At 33.5% G+C, this 26,308-nt stretch overlaps 1 protein-coding gene across 1 annotated transcript; it reads right to left on the bottom strand.

Moving 5' to 3' along the window:
- Positions 1-6,239: 6,239 nt before the first annotated feature.
- On the bottom strand, positions 6,240-7,125 carry LOC112940670 (uncharacterized). Its single transcript, XM_026028921.2, has 2 exons — positions 6,814-7,125; positions 6,240-6,680 (listed from the first exon to the last, which is right to left on the bottom strand). Exons 1-2 carry the CDS (start codon positions 7,123-7,125, stop codon positions 6,240-6,242), a joined length of 753 nt encoding a protein of 250 aa, XP_025884706.1.
- Positions 7,126-26,308: the final 19,183 nt, after the last annotated feature.

Here is a 26,308-nt window from a genome sequence, read left to right as displayed (position 1 = left end):
GAGTATATTATCATCTTTAAAGATTCATTATCTTTCCTCTTCTTGTGTCGGTACGTGACACTCCGATCCCTTACTACTATGTGTCGGTACGTGACACTCCGATCCCCTAATTCTATGTGTCGGAACGTGACACTCCGATCCCCTAATTCTTTGTGTCGGAACGTGACACTCCGATCCCCTACATGTGTCGGAACGTGACACTCCGATCCTCTACATGTGTCGATACGTGACACTTCGATCCCCTACATGTATCGGAACGTGACACTCCGATCCCCCACATGTGTCGGAACGTGACACTCCGATCCCCTACATGTGTCGGTACGTGACACTCCGATCCCCTAATTCTATGTGTCGGAACGTGACACTCCGATCCACTAATACTATGTGTCGGAACGTGACACTCCGATCCACTAATACTATGTGTCAGACCGTGACACTCCGATCCACTAATACTATGTGTCGGAACGTGACACTCCGATTCACTAATATCATTCTGTAAATCATCAAGCCTTCTCTATTTCAAGGCATCATCAATCCCATTACTTTAATTCATCAAGCCTTCTTCAATACAAAGTCATCATCATTAATAATGTATATTAATGTTTCTTTTCAAGATTTGGGATTCAATATTTTCATCAGCTTATCTTATCACAATCACATCATCATATTCATGCAAATATACCATTAAACATATAGTAGGGTTTACAATACTACCAATACATATCATTCACTAATAAGAGTTTACTTATGAAGCATGAAAACCATAACCTACCTCCACCGAAGAATTGAAATCAAGCAAGTTAATCCTTAAAGCTTGGTGTTTTCCTCTTCTTCTCGATCGTTTCTCTCTCTCCCTTCTTGTTCTTTCTATTTCCTATTCAACCCCTCTTTCTTTTACCCTAATTAGTATATAATTAAGAATAAAAGATGGCAATAATACCCCACTAATTAACTTAGGGTTACCTCTTTTAACCCCCAAGAATTTGAGTTATTAATATAAACCCACAAAATCTATAATTAAGGATGGAATAGTCCAAAAACGTCCCTTAAAACGTGTAAGGAAATCCGATTCTGCCTGAGATTTGCGCAACCTGTGACGGGCTGTCGTGCCTGCGACGGTCCGTCCTGTAGGTCGTCGCAGAGTTCAGAGAATGGATTTTCACTGAAGTCTCCGTGATGGTCCGTCACGCCTGTGACGGTCCGTCCTGCCATTCCGTCACGAAGTTCAGAGAGTCGATTTTCAGTACCCAATTTCAGATTTTCTAAGTGTTTTGAAACGAGACCCTGCGACAGTCTGTCGTGCCCATGACGGTCTGTCGTGGGTCTGTCGCTTCTGCCAGTTTTTCCAGAAATAAAGTCTGCTGCTCAAAACGACTAAACAGGTCGTTACAGGTATGAAGGAATTTTCGATAGTAAATAGCATTAAATGGAAAGGAAATGTTAAGGATTTTCCTTATCCTAATTCCACTCCGAGCCGGTTATTACAAAATATTTCCCTGATTGTCCTACGGGTATAACCAAGAGTCGATTGATACATCGTTTTGCAATGGGTAATTGGGAGACCACACAGGAATCCGTGGAAATGGCAATACTATACTGCATCAATACTTTCATGTAATGCCATCTTGGTGAGACCTTCATACGTATAGAAGAATTTCTAATGGTTGAAGATGGTAGGTATGAAATGTATCCTTGGGGTCAAATTGCATTTAATAAGCTGATTACATCACTCAGGCAAGACTTCAACCAAAGCAAACAGATATATCGCTTATTTGGTATGCCTTATGCACTCAACGTTTGGATTTACGAATGTGCATCTACTTTAAGTCCAGACGTTGCTGTTAAAGTAGCAATTGGTATTCCGAGGATATGTAATTGGACAGTGGTGGCTGAAAAGCCAAAATATGAAAAGTTAATGTCTAGCATTTTCTCTGAGGTAATATTAATTTTTAATTATCTTTTAATAGTGTATCAATAAGCTTTAATATTGTTATAACATTAAACCATTTTAATTGCAGAATACTTGGTCAAACATTGTACCAACGCCAGATGAGGTGGAAGCCCTTGATTTACCTGATAGTAAAGAGGTCCACAGAAATAAACTATCCACGCCACCTGTTTGTGCAAAAAAGTGCAAACTAAATACAAGTCAGGTTTTGAGGATTTTTCAACAAGTCCTCCTGGCCATTTATTGAGATGATCATCACATGTATCTGATACATCATCTCCACCACCATCCAAGAGGAGAAAGAATACTGATACACATAAAACAAAGGGTTCGAAAACTTTGTCAAAGCATTTAAAGCCGCAATTACATCAGTAATTCTCAATGCCAGATGAAGAACCTACCCCGCATGCTAATGTATCTTCTGCCCATGTATCTTCACAAGTCCCAAAAGATAAGTCTGTATATCCCGATATTGAAGAACTGAAACAACATATGAAGGAATACAGAAATAACAATATTTAATTTTTAATGTTACTTCATAAAAATAAAACTGAATATGTAAATTTTTTTGAATAGGTTGACAGTAAATTTGAGTATCTTGTGAATTTGATAAAGGCAAATCACATTGAGGTAATGAATTCTAAGAATAGGGAGGATGGCCAACAACCAAAGGTAATGTATTGTGTATGTGTATTTTCATTGTGTGTTGTAATTTTCATAGGTCATTATGTTACAAATTCATTTAATGAAGGATATGGGCGGCAAGTCTACACCGCAGGTTGAAGTTTCCGATGAAGAAGGCAATGATGGACACCAAGCAACCTCTCCGATACAAATGGAATTTGATGTTGACAATCAGGTTTACTTTACTTTTTTAATTTTTTATATTTAAAAATAAAGATTGATACATTGAAGAATCATCAAGTAATGAAGGACTTTTCAGAACTTCAATACCCAAATTCAAATAGTCATCATACTGATGAAACATGTGAACATAGTAAGGTAATTATAGCAGAGTAATTTCATTATTAGTATTCATCCATTTTGATATGATACATGAATATGTGCCAGTATGATAATTTATGTTTAATTATATTATTATGACACATTGTTGTTTTATTTGATCATTGTGATACATTGCAGTTTAATTGGATAAATATGATACATGTTTTTTACTGTTCACATGAGCAGTTTTTTTTCAAGTTAATGTGTATGATACTATACTTTTTTATTTAGTGTGTACGTGACACAGTCCATTGCAAGATACATATCTATGTGACTACTTAAATTTGTTTGTCTACTATATACAATTCGTAGTTTGCTGTTATCTGACCTTGATACATTAAGAATCATTTTGTGTATAGTTATTTATTGTTTAAGGTATCATAAATTGATCAGTACATTTTTATTCAGGATGCTCCATCAGCACAAACACCTCTTCATTTATTTGAAGGAACAATGAACGAAGATACATCGGTAATTTATTCTTCATGTATCATATCAATAACATATGTCGATCAAACTATTTTTAATTATCAGTGTAAACCATATAGGATTCTACACCATCTGGTTCAATATCTCAAGATACACGAGAAGCCATGAATACACTTATTGTTGATCTAGGAAGTCTGCCTATTCATGCAAATCAACAGGAGTTAACCGAAAATCAAAGTTTGCTTTCGAACAGTCAATTACCAATTGATATTCCAATCACATATATTATTGTCCGAAGTGAAATAAATACTCCTCATGCACGCATCCGGATGCCTTCGAGAAGATGCAAATCCCCTTATTTAACTTCATTTGGGTCAAGTGAAAAAGGAAAAATGGTCATGATTGATGTAATTCGTCCAAATTTTCCATTTCAAGGATGTGAGATCACAAACCAAGCCCCTTTATATATGATTGATGATTTTATTGAGTGGGTTACTACAGGGCTTCTTGAAGCTCATTCAAAAAGTAACTTTTATATAATTGTACTGAATCTGTTCAATTTTCAAATTGCAGCTATTGTTACACTTTTGAATAACATCTTTTCATTACGCTTAATGCTATAGGAAACCATCAGAAGATAAATGCAAATCAAGAGCGTCTTTATTAGGTTTTGAAATGATGGATTATGTCTTTGCATTTCCGACAAATAATAATTGGTTTTATGCCATGTCTCAGCCTAAAAACTGTTGGACTGATCAGGTAATTCTATATATAAATGATTTTATAATAACTTATATGATACATTTAGTAAATATGTTATAAATGCATATCAAAATCATATATCATTTTCACTGTCTAGTATTTTATTTTTGTTAAATGTTTTTCAAATGTATAATTATTATTATATTTTTTTTGTAGCACATCGATGTTATTTTTTTTACTACCTTCGTAAAAAATTAAAACTTCGAAGCATTGATCTATAAAGATACACAATAGTCGATTGTTTGTTCAGCGCACATATAAACAGTACCCATGATAGGTATTATAACAATGAGGCTGATGATGATATTAGTACCCAAGAACACCTTGATAGTGCAAGAGCTGTATTAGTACATGAGAGGTCAATAATCAACGCCATGAAAGGTTTTTCACTACCAGCTCGATTACCATGGCATTTGGTGGACGATGTTTATATTACGATTTTTTATGATGAAAATTTTCATTGGGTATTAGCTATTGTTGAATTGAATAAGAGGTTGATACACGTGTATGACTCTTCTTTGAGCACAAGGAAACGTGTATATTCTGAAGAGATAAAAATTATCAAGGATGCTACCTTCTTACCTAATTGACAATGGTCTCTTTGAAAACACTGAGCGGACAAAGTGGTCAGTTCTTGCTGCATACAAGGACAAAAAAACGGGTGTACCTTTAGAGTCACATATTCCTTTCAACATTGAAAATGCTGAAGGTATCATGCAACAAGAAGACGATAGCCTGTAAGTATTTAAATTCTGGTCTACAATATATGTGTAAGCTATTTTACAAATTTATATTATGTATTTTATTGTAGGGACTGCGGGTTATACCTAGCTACATTTGCAAAGTTTTTAAGTGACCATCTTGTTATAACACCTGATACCGATGGCCATCTTGTAAATTACCTACGCAATAGATATGCAGCATTGTTATGGAGATACGACAGCGACAAGGTCAATGGTGGATACATAAGTGAGAATGACGATCCACCAAAGACTAAGGGTCAATTCACAACACCAACTGAAGATGATATTGTTAACATAGATTAGTAATTAGCACGGACAGGATGAACAAGTTTTTATGTTGTTTTGTGTCGAAGACAATTATCTTTTGTGTTTTTCTAAAAGCTTATTGGTATTTCAACAGTTTGTTAGTTATTAACATTATGTGTTTTCAAATTATTATTTTAGACACAATTGTTGTTTTATAACGTTAAGGTACAAAATTTTTATTGTTTCAGTTAAAGTATTTTTGACAATTAATTTACAAAATGAAGTATATGACACGTAAGTTCTAATGTGTATGATACATTATTGTTTAAGTTTTAGGTATTTTCACTTACAAAATGATGTTTATGATATATAAGTTATAATATATACATATACAAATATTGCAGTTACACATTACCAACTTGAATCATATGAATGCATATGATACATCATATACATTAACAAACTAATCACATATTACTATTACAGTGAAAAGCACCACTGTTGAATATAATATATCAAACTTATAGTTCATAAGGCAGTATACACGAAACATGTAGTAAACATTTGAATAAGTCAAGTTTTGGGACACTTTAATAAATCATAAGGCAGTATACACGAAATATATAACATCATTTCAATCATATGAATGTATATGATACATAATATACATAAACAAACTCATCTGGAATTACTGTTACATTGAAACCCAACACTCTTGAATATAATATATAAAAATTATAACTCCTATGGATGTATACACGAAACATATAGTAAACAATTGAACCAGTCAATTTTTTGTACACTTTAATAACGAATAAGGCAGTATAAACGAAACATATAACATCTCTTCAATAATATGCATGTATATAATACATCACATACATAAACAAACTCATCTGGAATTACTGTCACATTGAAACGCACCACTATTGAATCTATTTATTTATAAAATTTAGAGTTTAAGTTTGGCACAAAATTTCCAGCAAAGTCATATATTTGAACATCAAATTAAGTTGTGTAACTAATACACTTTATTTAGTCCAAGTTCTAAATAAAAAATAAATATAAGTACCATGAACACTAATGTCCTACTTTAAAATATTATTTTAATTCTTTTTCGGGAAGAAAGTACAAGTTCTCCTGTTATGTCCTTCTTGTCCACACTGCCCACAAGAATTATTGTTCACTGTTATTTTCTCATCCACATTTTTCTTTCTTCGCTTTCTTGGTCGTCCAGCCAACCTTCTATACCTAGGTGGCTGGACAATTTCATCTAAAACATATTCTGGAACGTTCCAATCCTCCTTATCTGACATTGGAACCATTACAACCTCGTACATTTTTTTCAATGCATACGGCCTGTAGTAATCAGAGCAATATGGGTGCAAATTTGTAACATTCTTGTGCTTCAAAACTGCAATTGCGTGTGCGCAAGGTAACTCATCATGTTGAAACCTCCCACATGTGCAAGTTTTCCTCTCAAGGCATACAATATATCTTTTTCTAGCTTCATGAACTGTGAAAATATATTCAGATGATGGAACAACCTAAAATTTAAAGAAGTTAGTGATACATTACATAATATACAATTTATATATCATTTTCAAAACAATAGTTATCATGGAAAAATCAGTTTATTTCTGATACATAAAACAAAAGTTTAGGTAAATGGATAAATACCTTCATCTTTAAACTTTTAGATGCGTTTACAATTAATATCTCCTCAAATCTTTGGCCCAATGTGTATTTTGTATATGACGCTATTTCTATTTTTTTATAGTTCCAACTACCAAATAGAAGTCTAGCTTCCTCCAAGAAGTCTATTATAGTTAACTTATGCGCATCGACAAGGCATCCATTCATACACTCAACGATGTTCGAAGTCATCATTCTAGCTCTGTTTATGGTTGAATGAACTCTTGACCACTTCTCATAACCAGCATCTTCAAGGTAATCCTTCATCCTATGTTCAACTTTCACAACCTTAGCCATTAATTCATAAAAATCTTCGTTTCTGTATGCTTTTGCCAATGAGTAAAATATATAACATAGTGTGTTTTTACTCCTTTTGAAGCTTGAACATACATTCTTCCAAAAATGTCATATGCATGCACAATGAGGTATATTTGGGTACACAATTCTTACACTCTTTATGATACTTTCATTTCTATCTGATACAATACACATGTTTTCATGCTCACCAAATGCATTTTTGAACTGTTCGAAGAACCATGTCCACGAACAGTTATTTTCAGTGTCTACACCACCATATGCCAATGGTAATATGCATCCTAATTACAAAGAAGCACACATTTAACTTCATGATACACAATGTTTACACTAAGATATATTAATATAAACATAAAACAAGTTTTACATTACATCAGAATTATAACACTCATACCTGCACCATCGAGTGTGCTTGCTGATACAAAAGTGCCCTTTTAAGCCCCGCCAAGATGTGCAACGTCCACTACAACTACAGGCCTGCAGTAGTGGAACCCTCTTATCAACGGTCTTAGGGCTATAAACAGATACATGCATTTATTATCTTCCATTTTTTGCATCCTAATATATGAATTTGAATACACTTTATTTAGCATCTATATGTATCTCGACATCTGTTTATATCCTTCTGATGGCTTACTGTTGAGCATTTCTAGTGCATGTTCTCTAGCACACCATGCTTGTTGGTACGATATCTCAACCCCATACAATTCTCTAATATCTTCAATTACATCTCGAGGCGTATGAATTCGTTTATGATTTACCAATTTAGGGGATCACACAATTAATAATTTCAATTGTTTCTTGTACTTTTGTTAGTAACCTATCCCGGATCGGACATGTATGTTCACTATTGAAATAGTTCACTTTGAATACATCAGATTTTTTTTGCAAGATGATTGTAACGACCTGTTTAGTCGTTTTGAGCAGCAGATTTCAATTCTGGGAAAACTGGCAGAAGCGACGGACCCCACGACGGACTGTCGCAGGGTCTCGTTTCAAAACACTTAGAAAATCTTAAATTGGGTACTGAAAATTGACTCTCTGAACTTCGTGACGGAATTGCAGGACGGACAGTCACAGGTGTGACGGACTGTCACAGGTGTGATGGACCGTCACAGAATCTTCAGAGAAATTGAGTCTCTGAACTCTGTGACGGGCAGCAGGACGGACCGTCGCAGGCGCGACGGGCCATCACAGACTGCGAAATCCTAGTTTGGGTCGGATTTCTTTACACGTTTTAAGGGACGTTTTGTACTATTCCTACTTTAATTATAAAGTTAGAGGGTTAATGTTAATAAGTCTAATTACTTGGGGGTTAAAAGAGGTAACCTTAAGTTAATTAGTGGTCTATTATTGTTATCTTTTATTCTTAATTATATACTAATTAGGGTAAAAGAAAGAGGATTTGAATAAAGAAAAATAGAAAGAACAAGAGAGAGGGAGAATCGAACGAGGAAGAGAGAAACAAAGCTTGGGAAACTGCTTGCTCGGTCACGAATCTTCGGTGCAGGTAGGTTATGGTTTCTCTTACGATATTCGTAGTAAACTCTTAATAGCGAACGATATGTATTGATAATATTGTAAACCCTACTATGTGCTTAATTGTATGCTTGCATGAAAGTAATTATATAATTATGATTATATAAGCATGATAAAATTATTGAATCCCAAATCTTGCAAAATCCTAATCTCTTTGTTAATAATGAGGCCTTGGTATAAAAGAAGGCGTGATGAACTAAAATAATGGGATTGATGATGCCTTGGTAAGAAAGAAGGCTTGATGAGTTGATAGCATGAGATTAGGGGATCGGTGTCACGAACCGACACGTAGAATTAGGGGATCGGGTGTCACGAACCGACACGTAGATTTAGGGGATCGGGTGTCATGAACCTACACATAGATTTAGGGGATCAGGTGTCACGAACCGACACGTAGATTTAGGGGATCGGGTGTCACGAACCGACACGTAGATTTAGGGGATCGGGTGTCACAAACCGACACGTAGATTTAGGGGATCGGGTGTCATGAACCGACACGTAGAATTAGGGGATCGGGTGTCACAAACTGACATGTAGATTTAGGGGATCGGGTGTCACGAACCGACACGTAGTATTAGGGGATTGGGTGTCACGAACCGACACGTAGATTTAGGGGATCGGAGTGTCACGTACCGACACAAGAGGATTAATGAATATGAGGGAGTGGAGTGTCATGTACCGACACAAAGAGAAATAAAGATAATGAATCTTGAAAGATGTTAATATACTCAATTTAATGAACATAATTCCCAAATGAGTATGGTATTGAGGCTTGAGTCCTCATGTGTGAACTTGACAGTAATTGTTAATGATATAGTACTTGTTGTTGCTGCATGTTGAGTATCATAGTTTATTTATGATATTACTTGGTATATATTGATTTCTATTTTGAGTTGGCCGATGATATCTACTCAGTACCCGTGTTTTGTACTGACCCCTACTTTTATTGTTTTCTTCTTGTTTATTTGTGGAGTGCAGCAAACGTGCCGTCATCTTCGACTCAACAGTAACTCTAGTCAGTCTTCATTACTCCGGATATCAAGGTGAGCTAATGCTTCTAGCTTGTACTTGATCTTCCTCTTGATGTCTTGATGCCTTGAAGTTCCGGCATGGACTAGCTTTTACTTGTTTTAGCTTTTAGAATACTCTTAGTTTAGAAATTTGATCATAGATGTTCTTGTGGTGACGACTTCCAAATTTTGGGAAATAATAGTTATTGAATTGGTTTTACAAATGAGTTTAAGTCTTCCGCATTACTTTATGTTGATGTTACATTCAAATGTTAAGGTTTAGATTGGTTGGTTCGCTCACATAGGAGGGTAAGTGTGGGTGCCAGTCATGGCTCAGATTTGAGTCGTGACAATGATTTTAATGTCCATTTACATTGGTCGCTGAAGCAAACCAGCACATAGCTGTCCAAATTTTTTTATTGGTTTAATTCATATAAGAAAAGCAATGTTATAATTATCACAAAAAAATATATAATACTTATACTTATGTATCAGATACAATATAAATAAAAATGTACTAGAGAAAAACAATCAAATCAAAGAGAAAGCATTCCAATAACTTTTCTTATCCGATCTTTTCACTCAAAAATTGAAGTTGTTCTTTATTTTATATTTAGCCATTACAAAAACGAGTGTTCCTTTGTCCTTATACAACTGCGCAGTCCTCACTTCAGTACTATTGGAATTAGTTATGTAATTCGTAGAATTTAATTCTGGAATATAATCAATGTCACAAATTCTCGACTAGACTAGAGCAAGAGCTTCAGTATCTCTTTCGGTAACTTCCACGCATACGACTTTACTTGATGAACAATCAAAATTACGTATCTCCCCAACAATTTTATCAGTTGTATCAATACAAAGTGGATACATGCCAATTCCAGATGCATTCTTTTTTACTTCAAAATAAAGTTTCACATCCATGTCGTTCTTGATTTTCAATAGGCTTCCCTCAACAATGTATCGGATTTCAATATCGTTTGTCAAAGTGTCGATCTCAAGCTCTGATAAAATCAACGTTTTTAGATTCACAAATGAAATGGAATGGCAAACAACAATTCCATCAACTTTGCAGCCTTCATAATTAACATCGCTTACCCAAATTCCAGAATGCCGCAGCAGAATTGAGATATTCATCTTCAAACCTGTTTTTTTTATTTCTTAGAATGCATATCAACTTTTACAGGAATAATTTTTTATTTAGGAAGCTACTCTGATTTAAAATTTGAATTTACTAATCAGTTACGCAAGATGGAGAGCATTAATTACGTTATTTCAGTTAATGATAACAGAAATCACGTTAAATCTTCCTAATTAACCGCAACAGATATCAACTACGATGTATCATAAGTTATGTATCCCGTGCTCTTTGGATGTATCCCGCTAACTTGAGCGTTAAGGGATTTTCCGTAATTTCAATTCTAAAAGGGATAAAAACTTATTTTGTATTTATAATATGTGGTTCCTATAATTTATACAATTTAAAATACATGTTATTTTTTTAAAAGTGACAAATGTATGATACGATTTTTTTTCATTTCTTTTTTCACTTAAATTCACCTTCTCTTACTTGATTTTGTATAAGATAATGCACATTTATAACAAATAAATAAAACTTGTATTGGCCAATTACATCACTTATGAATTCTTGTCGCTTGTGAATTAATTGTCACCCATTTTAATTATTCGAATTTTAATTTAAATAACTCTTAACATGTATCGATATATAAAAGACTTGCATAGTTTGATTAGTTGAAAAGGAAAAATTATAACAAGCAAAAGAAACATCATGGTTTTAGCCATTGTAATGTCTATGTCAAACAATCATGTAGAGGGGCTAAATGTAGGTTCTACCTTTGCTCTATTGGTACCTTTTCTTTGAATTAGTGTTTGCGTGTGTGTGTGACTATGTGTGCGCGTGATTTAAAATTTTAGTGTGTGATTATATTTGGTAAGTTGTTGACAATGCATAGATAATAAATTATTTTACAACAATGATTTTTTAATCATATACAATTTATATTTATTTTTATATTTTGTATATCAAAAAATAAAATATGAATGTGTTTAGATAATATTATTTGATGCTTTATAATATCTTAAATTTTAAGGTGATTTTTTTTTATTCCTTTAGGTTTCACCAAAAAGGAAATAAAAATAAATTGGTTAATTACCTCCAATCGCAGAAAATCTAAAAGAATATTTTACTAACATGTATATTCGATTGATTTGTTTATAAAAATAAAATAAAAGACTTATAACATGAATTGTAATCCAAATTAAGACAATCGACCCTTTTATCTTATTTGAACAGTGTGGTACCCACGACCTCCAAATACTAAATCCGCCTCTGCCTAAGATGATAAATGATCTTTTACAATTGATATTTTTGAAAAAATAACAAATGTGTAATATGATTTTTTTGGGATAAAAATATACCCTCATTTAAATAGTTTTCTGTAAGGTTATCCACATTTATAACAAATTTCAATGTAAATGATTTTTTACATTTATCTATCACTACACCAAAAAAAATTTTTATTGGCAATAAATATTCACATCAATAAAGAATGTTGAAGTCTTTACCGGCATTAGCAAGTGTTGTTAAAACTAATGTTGTTAAAGACTTTAGGGACAATTACAAAGAGTGCTAATTTCCGCTAAGAAACATACTTAGCAAAAATTATGAATTAATTACCGCTAATGATTATTTTTATGTCGTTTAATAATATAAAGGACTTGCATAGTCATGTTTATTGATAAGAAAGAATAGAACTAGCAGTAGAAACATCAAGTTTTTAGCAATTATAACGTCTCTGTCGAAAAACCAAGTCGAGGGGCTAGATGTAGTTTTTTTATAACGATCCTTTTGATCGTTTTGAGGAATAAAACTTTTTATTTCATAAAATACTTTCCAATAGGTTCTAAAGGGGTATTTTTGACTATTTGTTGTTACGACTATGAAATTAGTGAGGTAACTTTTATAATTAAGTTAGTTGATGGTTATAGAAGATAGTATTAAATAAAATAGTAGGTCACTTTTATCACTTTTTATAATAAGGTATATGATAATTGGTGATAAGTGATCTATAGAAAAGATAGAAAATAAGAAAAAGGAGGAGTCCTAGGATTGGAAAATGATTTGTGGAAACGACTTCAGGTCAGAATTCTTTTCAATCTTTCTGGTTACATGTATTATGCGTAGTCGCTGGAATGATGATTAGTTTCTGAGTAGTGTGTAAGGAAACTTGGTAGGACATGTGTAGTAATATGGATATGGATGGTCATTGAACTGTAAGCCAACTTGTGGTAGTGATGATTGTGTGCCTTGCGTTGAATAATAGGCAACAAAAACTTTGCTAGAGACAAACATGACTCGTGTCCATATTTCATGGATTTGGTAATGGTGAAATGTTAAACAAATTAATTTTTAGTGAGTTTAGTGGATGGTTGGCAGGTGAAAGTCATGGAAAATAAAATTGTCCCAGTCATGTGCATACAATTTTTAAATGGTTTCGTGTGTTTCTGTATCACATTTTTTGCCATTTAAGTTTGTTTATATTATTTGGAAAATTCCTTTGTTTCAATTGAAATAATGATTAGCTAATGTTGTGATAAGTTTGATTGTGGAGTATATGGTTGTCACATGTTTCCGCAATCAGTGACTTAATTTTCAAGTTTACTATTTATCATTATCCTATAAATTGAGTTTTACTATGTTGAGATAGGTAATTATTAAGCCCTACTTTTAGGTTTGAACTTGAGGAAATTGATTATATAATTAGATGAGGATTTTGGTTTAGGATAGACATAGAATAATTTGAGTGTTTATAAACTCATTTACTAATAAATTACGCATATATATTTGATAGATTGAAAAGGTTCTGAGGCTTTGAGGAAAGGAAAGGAAAGGCATTGGAGGATTAGTTTTTTTGACTTGAGTTCTTTGGTGGAGGTAGTTTATGGTTGTTTCTATTTAATAGATATACTATCAATAGCGATTGATATGTATTAGTGATATTGTGAAGTTTCCTATGTACTTGATTGTATGGTTGTATATCTTTGTTGTGTGATTTGTAGTTGACCTGAAATTTTAAGACCACTGAATTTATAAATTTGAACCCTCTATAACGAAATGATACTTTGAATAAAGAAGACTTGATGAAATAAATTAATGAGATAATTGGATCAGAGTGTCACATTCCGACACGGTATTATTGGATTGGGGGTCACATTCCGATACGATATAATTGAATCGAAGTGTCATATTCTGAAATGGTATAATTGGATCGAAGTGTCATTTTTGACATGAAAACATTAAAGAAAAGGAATCTTGAATGAACTTAATTTACTCAATCTCAAAGAACTCATTTTTCAGATGAGAATGTGTATTTGATACTGTAATTGATTGTGTACATACATTGGTGTTGTGATCACTTATTCATGTTGTTTGTTTCTTTCCACCTGCGAAGGATTGTAGTTGATTTTATATTACTATTTAATACATAATTGGCTTCTATTTTGTGTTGGCCGATGATACTTACTCAAATATGTTCCTTGTACTGAACCATACTTGTACTTTGTTCATTTTTCTTTTGTAGAGTACAAACACATCGACTTGGACTCGCCCTTAGCTCTAGCCAGTCTTCAGAACATTAGATTTTTAGGGTGAGCTATTATTTCTAGCTCATGTGGATTCTCTTATTCATGTCATGATGTCCTTAAACTTCAGACATGGACCATCTTATTTACTTAGTTCATTATCTTCAATAATTTTAGACTTGTTGATTTAAAATAGATGTCCTTAATGTGATGACTTTCAGATTTTGGGGATAATAAGTGTTAGACTTTATATGCTTATTTAATTGGTTACTTCAATAGGTTCTAAGCTTTCGCATTTTATTGTATTCATAGTTGCATTATTAATATATGTTGGGGGTTTAGATTTTTTGGCTCTTCTACTTAGGAGGTTGAGTGTCGCCGCCACTCACAACTCATTTTGGTTCGTGACATATTTCCCTTGCTCCACATGTATCATACCGTTGAATTAATGTGTGTGTGTGTGGTTCTGTGTGCTTGTGCGTGAGTGTGTAGAGATAGTTTCAAACTTTATGATTATGATTATATTGGGTAAGTTGCTAAACATTTATCGATAATAAATTATTTTACAACTGTCCTTTTATAATCTTACACGATTTATATTTATTTGTATATTTTATATATTAAAAAGATAAAAGTCATGCAGCTTACCACATGTAACACTTCGAAAATTCAAGCCGTGTTCTAGAGCCTAACATGAGTGTCATAAGGTGTATACAATGTTTTAAGGTCAATTTCCATGAATATAAGTCATTTAGGATGTCTAGAAACCAAAACTTCCAAGAACGTCCATGACGTCCGAAAACTAGTTCAATGAGATACTAGCATGCCTTAGCCTATTTGACTACCTTTTAGAAGTCGAAAAATGATAAAAATTATTGGAAGGGTGTTTAACATGTATTAAAGTTAGTTCATAGTCGAAACGTTAGGGCAAAACTCTCCAAGGACCAAACAGGGGTCTTGCACAGGACCCTTGCATTTTGGGGTCGGAGATTGTTTGGGCAGTGTGCACCCACGAGGGGAATCGACATGCCGTAGGTTGATCGATGGGGCGTCGATTCCATCCGTCTAACAAATCTTTGCCAAATTATTTAAGGGCCTCTTTTTTACAGTCTCCAAACTAACCAACGGATATGCAGCACGGAAGGGGGACTGACCGTCCATTCACTCACGATCCGTCGATTGTGGCGACGTCTGTGAGGGCTTGTTTTTACTGCACGTTTTAGATAAAGTTAATTAATTAATTTTCTTAGGTAGTAAGTTAATTAGGGGTTAGGGGAGGTATAATTAAGTGAGTTAACCCCCTATATAAATCCCTAACCTAATTAGCTTAACCCAAACTCACATAATTCTCAAACCCAAAACTCTTTTCCTTCTCTCTTCTTTCTCTCTCTAGTGAAGAACTGCATTGAATTCCAAGATAAGGGAGGGTTTAAGGGCTAAAAAGAGTCAATTTCCTCCATCAATATTCATCTATTAGTAAGGTATGCGATCTCTTTCACCTTTGTGACCTCTTTCCTCAAAGGGTTCTATTAAATTGATTTCAGAAGTTGGATTTTCAAGTGGATTTTCGTGCAATACGAATTTGATGGTGTAAATTGAATTGTTTATGATTCATTTTGGATATTAATAATAGACTACAATGTATTCTAACTTAATTATGATATATCTTGATGGTTTGGTCTACTTTGTAGAAGATGACCTTTACCTCTTAACCATAGGTTGTGATCTTGATATGAATTGTATTGTATTGGTTCAATTGAATTGTTTATTGGTTGAATTACTATTAGATGATATTGTTGTATCAATTATTACTAAATTAGAAAGAATTATAGTCCTATAATTCTAGTTCTTGAGAAGTTGGTCTAGGTTATGAAGTATGTTGTTAATTGACCTAAGTATCTTATCTAAAGATATGAAATACTGATGAATTGTGATATAGTAATTCAACTAGCTTAGTTATCATGTTGGTTATCGTTATATAGTGAAAATACACGCTAATTGGGTGGATTAAGGTTTGATGCTAATACGTTGATGAAGAATTCTGAAGGAGACTTGGTAAGTCTTGTGATCCCTATTAATTACTTCAATTATGATTAATTGTGATTAAATCATCATGTTGTATTGGAGTATGCCTTGTATTAGGATTTATAGGGTTGGTATGATATTGAATTGAAATGTATTGACTAATTTTTTGAAGTGTTGACTAAGATGTAAATCTTCTAAGTGTGGTGAATGATTTATCGATGTGCCTTATTATGAAATGATATGTAAATGTGCTAACCTCACTTATATGAATTGTAATGAAAGGATTATACACATGGAATTCTTATTGATCTATGATGATGATGTTTATAGAAAGGTTAGACCCTATGACCTACAATAAGCTTTGATGATTAATAAAGACATTAAAGACATTTTAATAGGGGCTCTAGCTTAGCACCGAGTGAACTAGAATGAGAAGTGTCCCTTCGCACATAGGGAAGGTAGGATCACTACTGTACTCTTGAGATTGGAGACTACAATTCATGTAGCATAAAGAGGGTCCCAACTATATCTCCTAGTTCTTGAACTATGTTTCTCCCATAGAAATACTAGCAAGTGGATCCACGTAGTTTCTATGTTCATGTTTTTGTACTATATTGGCAAGTAGTCAGCCTTCTTTTGGTGTAGGGCTCCATGACACCCGGATTCTGCATTACCTCATATGGTCTCTGTTGATAGGATAAGATGTTCCCAAAATGTTAAATGAATTAAAGGAATGAACATTAACTAAGACAACCTAAGGGGTTTAGCTTATTCTAGGTAGGGATATGGGACTCTACCTAAACATTGCACTAGTTAGCCTTGAAAGAAGTCTTAGGAGGATGTTCTTATGTATGAATATGTCTATAATGGTAAATAATAAGTATATGTTGAACTTCTAGATTGTTGATACTATATATTGATTAGTTTCACTAATGAATATGTGTTGGTTTACATTGTTAAAATATGATTATATGTACTCTTAAATGCTATGCTATGTGAAGTAGGAGGGTCGTCATGATTCTTATAGGGTTACTTGATTGACTAAGGTTATGGGGCTTGTTTGGTCATTACACTTTTTTACATGATAGGGGTTGTTGGTAAATGTCTTTCTTTGGTTATGGTGAAATGTACTCTTATTCATGCTTGTTGAAGTTATAACTTGATGATTACGGTGGTCTTGATTATATATGCAAGCATGTTGATATGTTCATTAACTTGGCTGAGCTTTGTATTGTTGGTCTTCTGGTGTACATGCCTATGAATTAATGAATATGTCTTTGTGATTGGTATGGTCTTCTTGAATGTGCATAAGATTTTCAAAAGGGTAAAATAACATATTTTCAAGAAATGTCCCTTTCTATCATGATGTGATAGTATGTGTACATATGGTGTCATACTTAGAACAAGTGGTGTACTAATCCTATTTTTTCTTTTTCTCCAATATTTTATGTTTGGTCTTTGAAGGATTTTTGGAGACGACTTGAAGAAGACTTACATTTCTAAATCATTTAAGTAATGTAGGTCCTCAATTTCCGAGGGTGATATCACTATCAAGCCTATGATATTGCTTTAATGTTCAAGACTGTTATATTTCTTTCCGTTTCATTTGGATATTAAATGTTGTATGACTTATATGTGCTCTTATTGTATTGATATATGGGCTAGGTCCAATTTGATATATTCTTGTAAGATGGTTATAAGATGAGACACCTATTTTGAGGCTGTGTTATATTCTATATATCTATGTGTAATAAAAGTAAAAAATTAAGTAATCTTCCTATACAAAGGGTCTATGTATACTCGATGTGTGTGTGTGTGTGTATATATATATATATGTGTGTGTGTGTGTGTGTGCGCGCGCGCGTGCGTGCATGCTTGTGTGTGTGTGTGTTTGTAGAGGTCTATGTAAACCCCCAAGTAGAAATAATGAAAAGTTTTAAGTTTTTAGCTTTATTTGACCTATGAATGTAATGATCTAAGCTAAAAGACTAGTCTTAGTCCTCAAAGAGGACGTCGCGTCAGTTAGGTCTAGGGGGTATTCCCGGATGTGACACCACACATGCTAAAATTAATTAAAAATCAGACTATCTTTCATTTGTTAATAGTGTATCAATTTATTTTAATATTGTTTTGGCACTTAAACATATTAATAAATATGTAATATCAATAGTTATGTCACTTAAGCATCATAAAACTAATTTAATTTGGTGTAATTGTTGTGTAGCTTTTTCTCACTCAGATTTAATATTTAAGCATAAATTTAGTTAATGATTAAGCTAGAGTTATATATCTATGAATAAATGATTTTGGAAAAAAATTCAATAACATAAAATCGAAAATACATATTATATATTGAAAAATGGTAAATGTAGAATATTATTTTCTTTTTCTTTTTGACTAAAATTCACTTTCGTTTACTTTATTTGTACAAGATAATGCACATTTATGACAAATATATTAAGTGTTTGTTGGTCAATTATATCACATAGAATTATTGTCGCTTACGATTTAATTGTACCTCATTTTAATTCTTATCGCTTGGGATTTTATCGTAAAACATTTTAACTATTTAAATTTAAATAAATGAGTTTTAATCTCCATCTGTCTATATAAAGGAATTTCATAGTTTGGTTAATTGAAAAGGAAATTGGAAAAAATTAGAAATATAATCATCATGTTTTAGCAATTTTAATGTCTAAGTCAAACAATCAAGTAGAGGGGATATATGTAGATGTTTTCCTTGCTCCACATGTATTTTATATTTGAATTAATATGTGTGCACACATGCATGTGTGTAGGGTTGTGTGTACTCGTACATGCGTGTGTAGACATAGTTTCAAACTTTATCTATGTGTTTGTATTGGATAAGTTGTTTATCATGTATAGATAATAACGTTTTTTTTACAATGATTTTTTTATAATCTTTAACGATTTGTGTTTATTTGGGTATTTTCTATATTTAAAAAATAAAAAATCATGCAGCTTACAACAAATGCCAATAGGAATTATAGTTATACACCTCATGAGGACTATGGTGAACAAGTTTACTCGGTGCTAAGCTAACTTCCCCTTTGTTGAAAAATCTTTATTTACTTTTCTTCATAAAAACAGTTCTAGGAGGTTTAAATCCTCATATTCTTAGCTCATAGATTATAGATGAGAATGTATTTTCATTGACCTAAATCATGAGAGAAAACCTTTCACACGGACATAGAATATTCAACCATAATCTAGTTGAAAGTACCATTGAGAATACCTTTAAAGAGACTCCCTCTTTAGTAGATTATCGTACATGCTTCATCATATGCATTTATGTGTGTGTATATGTATTTACATGAGTAGGCCTTTCATAGAAACACATTTAGATACTAGACATATGTGTACTTAATCATATCATATACTTTAATGTTCATAGGTTAATCATACATTCATATTCATATACATATAGTAATCACCCTAGGAGTTATTTAATCAAGGTAGACATATGCAATGTATAGGCAAAGTCCAATACCCTTACCTACACTAGTTTACCTATAAAGTCATCCTAGGTGCGATACATTTTCATACTTCATGGACATATACTTTACATGCATAGTAGTATGCATTAGTGCATATCAGAATTATCCTATTATTAGATACCACGAACTTATACTACTAATAGACATGCATGAGGTTTGAGTGTATACATTGGTCAACATGATCAAATACTAGATATCAACATATCCTTGGGGCATCCACCCTCTGAAGACCACAATACACATTCGTGCATAGACCTCACACCACATTACAACACAGGAGACAAGACATCTTCAACATTAAATGTAAGACTCCTAAAATTGGCTAAGATCACACATTCATATAAGGGTATATAGGAAGGTGTCATTCATCATTGATAATCATATAGACCAATCCTAACCCTAACAAAGTCCTTCACATATAGGAAGCATCCTCAACACACCTAGAATATTATATCAACATTGGAAAACTAGGCATATGACTTCACATTGTGATCATCATAACCACACTTCACATTAAGTCAAATGCCTTCAACGTCATGATCACAACATATAGATTCATAACCAAGAAGGTAAACACTACCACCATCAGTAGACCATACCAATCAACACAATTAAATGTTAATTCTATACTAAATATAATAATCTAGGTCAATTCAACAAAATTTCCAAGCTATGATCATAGGTTCTTCATGGAAATGGAATTAATTCAATCTTAAAATCATTGATTAACTATAATTTCACAATTGGAACACCTTTGACAATAATTTGACAATGAACCCATGGCTAGATTGAAAGATAGGAATTTTGATCGTGAATTCTCTTTGAAAACCTTTGAAGGAACTCTTTAGATGAATAGATAAATAAGAATGAAGGATCACCATACCTTACTACATGAGAAGCCCACAAAATGTTAGAGAATAAACCATGAAAATCAGGGTCCTACCTTGAACCTTGAGTTTTCCCTCCAATGGAGGTTTGAGAGAATTTGGAAGAGGATAGTTTTTGGATTTTGATTTCTTTTTTGGTGTTGGGTTTTTTGACTTGAGAGAGGGGTTAAGTAAGTCCTATAAAAAGTTTATAATCGACTCCCAAATTTACCAAAACACCCCCATACTTTTTGAGAATTTTAGACATATCAAACTTGACTTTAAAACAACTCAACAGAATCTGGGAAGTGACTGCGTATCGTGGATGCACCTCCTAACTTTTTTACCTCACTAAATTTTTGAGGCAGTAGATGTCATGTAGGGTGTGCGATGTATAGGCACACTAAGTGCTTGGCGCACGACGCGTGACAACATCCATATGTTGCCTCTGCACACTGCCTTGGGCAACTTCCTTGTCCAATGTTTGGGTCCTCCTTAGGGGACCTTAGGGTTGTTCTTGGTAGTCAAACCAAACGTTTTTACCCTTAACATGTATATTAAGATAATAGGATCTTCTATACTATTTTTGGGTTCCAAACAACACATAAAAGCAAGCAAAACATACAAGGATACACTCGCCCGTCTAAAAACCAAGTTTCGAACGTCTTTGTTTCTTGAACTCCAAACCTCTTCAAATCAATCATGAATACTGTAAACCACCTTAATAAGATGTTTTTAACTTTTTTAGACACATGTGAGGCTCTTCTACCTTAGTTAATTTTGAGACACTTTACAATATCCTCCACTTGGTAACATTCGTATTCCAATGTCACTTCGAACTTTTTGCATCACTTTCAAGGACTCAATGAACCATAGCGAAGCTAAAAACACTAAGCACATCATCACATAATATTCAATGCAGCAAAGGTACAAGGAACACTAACTTCTTTCCATTTTGAACTCAATGCAACACAATCAAGAAAAACCTCTACCTACCCACTCCTTAATCTACCATACACATAGGCTCTTGTCATATTCATTGAAGTAACATCCTTATCCTAATCATAACATGTTCATTACATATTATTTCATTAAGATCTCATTATTCTACAAACTTTAACTCACACAAAGGTATATTCAATATCATTCAAGAAGAAAACAAATAAGTCACATTCAATGTACATGGATCATGAGTAAAGTGGATCAATAAGTATCATTATCATTTAGACAAAATACTATAAAGGACATACTTAACATTACCATGATTAGCTATGTATAAGTAGGAATGTCCTTCTCCTCAACTTACTTTCATATTATCATAGAGTTCATATGCAAACAATGTACATAGATCAATTCATTCAAAGGAGAAATTCTCAACTCCTAACCAAAGCTTGCTCATATTTCTTTCCTAATGAAGTCAAAATGGTGATTAACACCAAAGACATCACAACAATAGGAAGCCATTACACTTAGTTAAAATTTATAGAATGACACTAGTTTTCATTAATATGCATCATTTAGGAAAATTCTTACAATTTATCGGTACACATCACGGACATTAGCTAACCATACTATCACTTCTCAAGAGTGAGCCTACATTAACACTTCCCTAGTTATATAAGTCACACCATTTTTGAAGAGACTCGTCATTTTTCATTTAAAGGAGACTTAAATTTTCATTGTGGGACAAAAACACAACACCTTAAGAGTGAAACAAGCATGCTTCTTACATCATCTCAGGAAGTCAAATGCACATTTAACATATTAAGATGCACAACAACATGAGAAACATGCAATTTTATTTTAAAAAAACCATTTTAATGCAATGATAACTTTTCAAAACATGCATAACATAGTGTTATTTTAAACATGCATAACATATGAAGAACATGCGACATATACTTTCATATAGGACTCCATCATGAACAAGCTAGTTAGGAACTCTTTGATTTCTAGCTTGAGTAAACATAGAAGAAAAGATAGGAATATCAACAACCTTAATACACACATCACCATCCTCCACTTAGGGTAAACCCATTTAAGAGAACCGATATCTACCTTAAGAGAACTTTTAGCTCTCCAACTTTATTAACTAAGAAAGTCATGCCTCTCTTGGAATTTAAGTTTATGCACGCCCTCTTAACATCACCTGAGAGTGATTCTCAAAATAGAGAAATTCAAGGGAAATCAACATAGGAACATCAAGGGCACTCTAAATCATACAATCTAGGCACATTATCCCCCACTTGGGGTAAGCTGTTAACATCATGACATAGACACCAAGGTCAAGGCAAGTCAAATCTAAACCTACATACTCCTCACATAAGAAAGTTTGACATCATTGAGGGTTTCCACTCCTAATCTTATATCAAGAAGATTACTAACTAAACCTTCATGAGGTACCACTCATGTATCCTCATTTCTTTAAGTCTAATACCTAATGGAAACTCATAGCAATCGAGCTAGGTCATACTACCCAACCATATTAGGCCTTAACTACACCATAAATACCAAGGGTAATGAAAACATTAGGGCAGAACATAATTCCTGCCCATGGAAAAAAACTCTTCATTCCCTTTTTTCCCAACTCTTAAATTAGGTTCATAAGGAAACTAACCAACTAATCATAAGGGTTCTCCCATTCACTAGCATACTCCACAATAACCTTATAAGGTAAGCACACTACCTTCACTTCTTAGGATCAAGCCTATACAAAAACGCTCTAATCCATAAAAGACAACTATCATATACTTAAAAAGGCAATATTGCTCATTACACATATACAAAGGCAACATACATCTTTACCTATTCACAATTTCTCTTCAAAGTATTTAAAGCCTAAACCATAACATTACACTATCATCATACCAATCATGTAACAACCTATAATTCCAAAGGGAACTCATTTAAACCATAAGAACTCTTTAAATTCTATAACCATATCGTAATACTAATTCTCACATAACATGCCATTTCATATATATAGACATAAATGACATCACATCAAAATATATCAAATTCACCTTCACATATACTAATCAAGTCATAAAACCAAAGTAAGCATCAAAACTCACCTTTATCCCTCAAGCATTTAGATACCATCCAAGCAATCACATCTAAAAGACCGCTAGATAACAAAACATAAGAGAGATATCAAACAGTGCAACACCCCGTATCAAAAACAGACCAGAAATAATTTCTTTAGAAATATGCAGGTGTAATCGATGGTTACCATCGAAGGATCATATCCTTACTCACGACCTGTGCTGCACATATGTCAATTGTGACTCAAACTACCCTAAGACACAACCAAGAAAATTTGACTAAGTGTCGGACGACGGATGAACCAACTGTCCGTAGTCTGTATCATTCGAATAAGACCCCATTTACCCACTCTCTAGCAAGAACCATAATTGACTAGCACAGTTTGTAGATAGACTTACGGACCGTAGGTGGAAATGAGCAGGCAATTATGGGCAAATTGCAATTGGGTAAACTTAAATTGATCATAACTCTTAGAACAAAATATATTAGGTGTCCAATGACATACCAAAAGATATATAATTGAATTAGCTTTCTATAGCCACCAACCTTTGCTAAATTCAGACCTCCGAGTAAAAAATTATGCCCATTTTAGTAAAGGTCTGTTAAACAGACCCAACCTACAGACCCAATTGACAGACTGTTAATTTAACAATGGCCCATCAGTCAAGGTCATTGTTTGGTTTGACAGCGACTAACTTAAGGGTCTTTGTACTTTTCCCACTTTGCTTAAACCCTAAGGTACGTTGTTTTGACCCTAAATCATCAAATTTTAGTCAGTTTAAGCCTAGAAACATAACTAAAACTTACCTAAGTCAAATCAAGAATCAAAACATAGAAAATTAGAAGCAAGAGAGAAGAAACAGGTCAAGAACTCTAGTTCAAGAATGCAACAAGGTTCCAACAATTCCAGCCCAGAAAGCCAAATATTTACTGGTGTGTTTCATCACCAGGTTTGTGGAATTTCACTAGTGGGTTATTTTCACCCATTGGGTCCCTAGTTTTTAGAACCCTAGCTATATATTTCTTTAGTTCTTTAATTACACATTCTAGGTCAAATAAATCTGTTACTTCATATATATCTGACTGAATTATAAATGCATAATTATCAGATTATTGTTGCATTCTCAGTTTGCATGTTCATTTTTGAGCTATCCAATAGTTACAAAAACTCAGTCATAATCAGTTAATTACATAATTCACTGGGAGTATCATAATACCGAGTTGGACTAGGGTTCAGTGTACCCACTTAGTCCCTGAATTACTAGACAAGTAGGTTGTAAGTCTCCTCTGTGGGCTTCAGTTTAGTGATCACACCAACATGCCTTTATACCTCTTGAAGGTATATTGGTTCCTCTCGATAGGGCATATACACCGGACGCCACATTTAACTCATGTTGTTTTATTATCGATTATTAGTAGCCCCAACAGTTCTTTTAGACTCTATTGCACTAACCATTTATTAGTATATTCAATATTCCGTTCCACCATGTTATAAATCGTTAACTGCATTCAATTGCCTTAGCATTTATTATATCATATTTAGATTATTATACTTGTTTTTTTGCTTGTTCAGCTATTTTTTATTTCAGTTTTACTCGATCATACATGCTCAGTACCTTCAAGTACTGACGTATACGTGTGCTACATCATCTCGTGATGTGGGTTTTCAGCATCCATATCACGCTTAGATCGACTCTCGATCTCTAGTTCAGAAGATTCAATGGTGAGCCCTCATTCTCCGAGGAAAATATTCATGAGTTAATTTCATTATTTTAGTAGTAATTTAGATTTAGTTTTTGCTAGACTTAGCTGGGCCTTGTCCCAACATTTCTAGTCATTTAGAGGCTTATTTCATAAATAGTTAGTTTCAGCTTAGTTTTGAGTGAATATCTTCGTTGTATTAAACTCATCAGTATTTCATTCATGTCAGTCATAGAATATGGGTGTATTCCTCATTTTTTCATTATAAATTATGATTTAGCTTCCACATTCAGTTTATTATCTCTCATGATCGTGCCAGTAGGGTTAGCATGGGATCACTTGTGGTCCTAGGTTTCGTGTCCATAGCTTAGGGGTAGCTCGGGGCATGACATACAGAGTTAAGTTCTATGGCATGACATGAGAATAGTGAAGAAGGGAAACTCTATCGTCCTATAGCCTCTCAATCATGGATGTGTCGTGACTCACCAGCGCTGAACGAGACTCTACTAGACTTGGTAATATGAAACTTTTGACCCTATGACCACTTTTAAAACCTAATGCTCTGAAACAATGTTTGTCATGATCAGGAGCACCCCCTTGAAGTAACATGACGTACTTGACCTCTTCGAGGTCCTATACAAGATCATAGTCATCATTCATCGCATTGTCATAGAAAATTTAGCGAAAAATTTGAAACTTTTCATAGAACATCATATTCATGAATAATAACTTGACATGTGGAATCCTTGAATCTTATTATCCCTTTCTTAAGATTGGGAAACATTTGTCCAACCCTTCAATTTAAGAGACATCCTCTAGTCACCACCACCAACACTTTGTTTAAAAATAGGAAGAAAAA

The sequence above is a fragment of the Solanum lycopersicum genome, chromosome 1 (genome assembly GCF_036512215.1).
Source record: "Solanum lycopersicum chromosome 1, SLM_r2.1".
Taxonomy (NCBI): domain Eukaryota; kingdom Viridiplantae; phylum Streptophyta; class Magnoliopsida; order Solanales; family Solanaceae; genus Solanum; species Solanum lycopersicum.
The sequence above is the reverse complement of the archived record's forward strand: the minus strand, read 5'-3'. Positions and strand labels throughout refer to the sequence as shown.